The 3,829-nt window shown below is 34.2% G+C and overlaps 1 protein-coding gene across 2 annotated transcripts in view; it reads left to right on the top strand.

Moving 5' to 3' along the window:
- The first annotated feature begins 438 nt into the window (after positions 1 to 438).
- Positions 439 to 3,829, top strand: part of LOC117117817 (fibroblast growth factor 1-like) — a 12,191-nt gene continuing 8,800 nt past the window's right edge. Inside the window, exons 1-2 of one of the 2 annotated variants that reach the window (XM_033262283.1) lie at positions 439 to 593; positions 1,090 to 1,227. In XM_033262283.1, the coding sequence (XP_033118174.1) occupies positions 548 to 593; positions 1,090 to 1,227 (184 nt within the window). In that variant the 5' untranslated portion in view covers positions 439 to 547. Of the gene's footprint in view, positions 594 to 725; positions 911 to 1,089; positions 1,228 to 3,829 lie in introns of those variants that run through there. The other variant, XM_033262282.1, reaches the window with a different exon arrangement.

The following is a 3,829-nucleotide window of genomic DNA, read 5'->3' on the forward strand; positions in this document are numbered from 1 at the left end:
ACATACACCACTGATCTAATGCACGCTAATCTAATAATAGACCCTGGTTGCTATTTATTGATTTGTTTCTTTGAGATTAATTCCTATTTAGCCTATACTTGTTTCACATTTGTACACAAAAGAAAATAGTTAATACACTTGGGTGCCATCTCGGGCTACCAGACAATATAGGCCTAATAGGTTAAATAGTTTATGGCTAACGAGATAATAGTGCTCAGAGGTCAAGGGTGGTATCTCAGTCATTATGCAATGGTTGGGTGGGTTGTTAAGCCTGCAACTTCAACTAAAGCAAAATCATATTTCATCGACAATAAATTATACATTATTGCAAAATATTATCAGAGATGACATAAAGGGATTCGTTTACAAGCAATTACATATAGGCCTATATATATCTTCATATAATAATATTATGTAATAATAATATTTAGGGATATCTTTTGGAACATGATAGCGTATTGTATGACGTCAAGTTCCGACTTCATAAAGATCAAAACGTCCATCCGGGAAAAAACACACGAACATTCCAAACAGATCGTTGAGAAGCATGGACGTAAATATAAGATGTTGGGTATTGATAACATTCGCTGCGTGTAAGTGAGTATGTCCAGCCTTTTAATTAGCATCCGAGATTCATTGAAGTGCTAGGCGACTCGGATTGGGGATTTGCACTGCGATACGCAATCGGCACAACTCCTATTACCTGGTAATAATATAAGGCTCGTGTCGATCATCACGGCATCTTTATTGGCAGCCCGTCCCGGTGGTGAATTATGGGGTTGGAATGTATCGAAGTATGTTATGGATTTCTACGTCAACCCAAAAATACCCAGCATTCTGCGATCAACTATCAAATTAGGACAAGCCATCTTTATTTGCAGTCGGTTAGTCTTAAACCTGGGAGTTACTGGTAAAATTATCCAATATTGGCCTATGCCTAATCCGTTCAACAGTTATTTTCGTGACGGTTTTTATTTTCTGTGAGGTGACCTAAACCGATACTTTTTTGGGATTAGGGGGTAAGTTATTTGGTTACTTTTTCCAACTTAATCATTTGTAATCTTTCTTATCATAATTGTCATTCTACAGTTTTTTCTGCGAAGTTACGTGAAGTCATGGCAGAAGGCAGAATGGTGAGAAAACAACTGTACTCAAAAACACAATATACTCTTGCGATTTTAGCGGACGGCAGTGTAACTAATTCAGATGATATAGACATTAAATACAGTAAGTGTTGTCATTTAATCATTGAATTTTGATACTAATTTGCATATGCTAATTACTTACGATATCGTAGGGCCGGCTGCATTATTTTTTCCATACAGTTAAGGTAGAAATTATAGAGGACGCTATTTAAGGTCATTTAGATGAACTGATAAACATGAATATACATGCTTGACATTCTTATGAAAGGCGCATGGCGTAGTTAGGGAACGGGGGAGTTAGTTTAGAAACTACGGTAACTCCTCAATGGTTAGAGTAGGCCAAAATCTCTTGGTAGTCGGTAGAGACAGTAGTCTACACAGAGTGAAAACTACAGTAATGGACTATTATGGCAATTATAATATCCCTATGCCTAGACACTGTTTACGTACAGCATGGTCTTTGAAAGTATAAGCAGCGTTGAATCTCTGGTCGGTTATTTGAGTAGTGTAAGGTATAGAATACATATTAACTGCTATAAGTACTACTGATTCTGAACGATATAAACGTTTAGAAACGCTTGGACACACAGGTATGATTTCCCACAAATATGTCGTTCATATTCAATATGAATAGGCATAGATGTATAGCAAGCAGATTATTATAAACATTTTACCAAATCCGAGGATATATTCTATACACATGATATGGTACTGTTTTTATACAAATATTGAATAGCTTCATACTGTATTTAAAACGATCAAAATCAGATGGAAGTAAAAATAACTCTCACTGACTTACAGACGAGTCTACAAAAATCCTTGAATGTCACCAGCGGCCTGGGCACATGAGTTCCATTCGTATGAAATGCGAACAATAATGGTGCCAAAAGAAAAGGTATTTTTTTGGAAACAGTGACAGACGATATAGACCTATCTAAAGATAAAGCTATCTTCCGGGCACACCCCAATCGTCGGCTGACGCGATTAGAGAACGCGACGTGACGAGGAGCGCGTAGCGGACGATTATGTACTGACATCAACAATCAGCTCTGACAGCATCGCGTCGTCAACTACTCACAGAGAGATGAGAAGGATTAGCCGGCCGACGTTCGTACGGCAGGGTGTTTGCCGTCAGTCTTCTTAATTGCATAATATCAAAATATTATATAAGGTAAGGTGTATTCTAGATATGAAAACGACACTTTAACAACAGTGTACTTGTACGTAACAGCGGGCCGCGGCAGTCAAAAGACAAACAAATCCAAGAAAAAAACAAAAAAAAAACTATAAATCGTAAACTATTTAAGCGTATGTTTTAAACCTCCCTGCCTTCACCCTTCTTCCCATGTAGGCCTACTCAAAACCCATCCCTAATTATAAACTCCATCCCCGACTCACTGTATTTGATAATTTATAAGAAAAAAAAACACCATAATAAGCCAAAAGAAGAAGATAATATTTACAGCAACATTAAACAAATTCGAAGACTGTATTCGTGACGTAGGCCTATATAGTTTTTTTGGTCATCAAATGGAAACACTTGTTAAGTACGTTATCGCGTACGGTAAGGGCTATTTATCTATTGTCAAGTAGGCCTATTTATATGATATCCGGAACCTCACATTATTTATGGTTCGTACACATTAGGAATTAGATTTGAAATGATCGGGCGTTGAAATTGAGATATAAACGGTATATTTCGCAATATACACTCGCGACAGTGCTTAATACGCATAATATCTTATCAAATCACAAATGTAACTAAACAGATAAATATGCTTCATTAAACGGCTCTGTTCTAATTTAATGAAATAGAATCTACGTCATTCAGAATCATATTTTAGCGCTTTGTATTTTAGAAAATAAATATTTCCGGTATTATTAGCCTTAGTTACGGTATCTATGCAGTAAAATATAAAAGGTCTCTCTCCAATTATAGACGACTTTTGTGACCAGGATTCCTATGGTCTATAGCAGCTTTGGTCTCTAATTAGAATAATAAAGATAAAAGACATTTGTTAATATGGGCCCCACAGAAAAGTGGTCTTTAATTGGAGGGAGACCTGTATACAATATGGTTCACGTGGAACTTACTGTCCCCAACCGAGGTCTATAGCGCCACTTAAAACAATCTTTAATACTCAAATACAAAACCTATAGGCCTAGCCTATCTTTCTCTCGACTTCTGGGGAGGGATCGACGTTTCGACTCCTTCATGGTGTCATCCTCAAGATGATGATTATTGTGATTATTATGATTATGATTATTATTATGATTATTATTATTATTATGATTATTATTATTAATTATTAATAATAATAATAATAATAATAATAATTATTATTATTTTTATTATTATTATTATTATTATTATTATTATTATTATGAGTATTATTATTATTATGATTATGATTATGATTATTATTATGATTATTATTATGATTATTATTATTATTATTATCATTATTATTTATTTTTATTATTTATTGTTATAATTATTGTTATTATTATTATTATTATTAATATTATTATGATGAAGATATTATTGTAATCTTAAGTTTTGTAATTAAGTTAGTTACCGGAATCAGTTTACAGGCTTGCCTCCTTGATTTCGGTATTTGTTATTTAAAAAACGAGTGAAATAAATAAATAAATGAAGTATGCAACCTAAACATAGGCCTACT

This window comes from Anneissia japonica, unplaced genomic scaffold (genome assembly GCF_011630105.1).
Source record: "Anneissia japonica isolate Jap-2015-1 unplaced genomic scaffold, ASM1163010v1 scaffold6406_len342834_cov151, whole genome shotgun sequence".
NCBI classification, from domain to species: Eukaryota; Metazoa; Echinodermata; class Crinoidea; order Comatulida; family Comatulidae; genus Anneissia; species Anneissia japonica.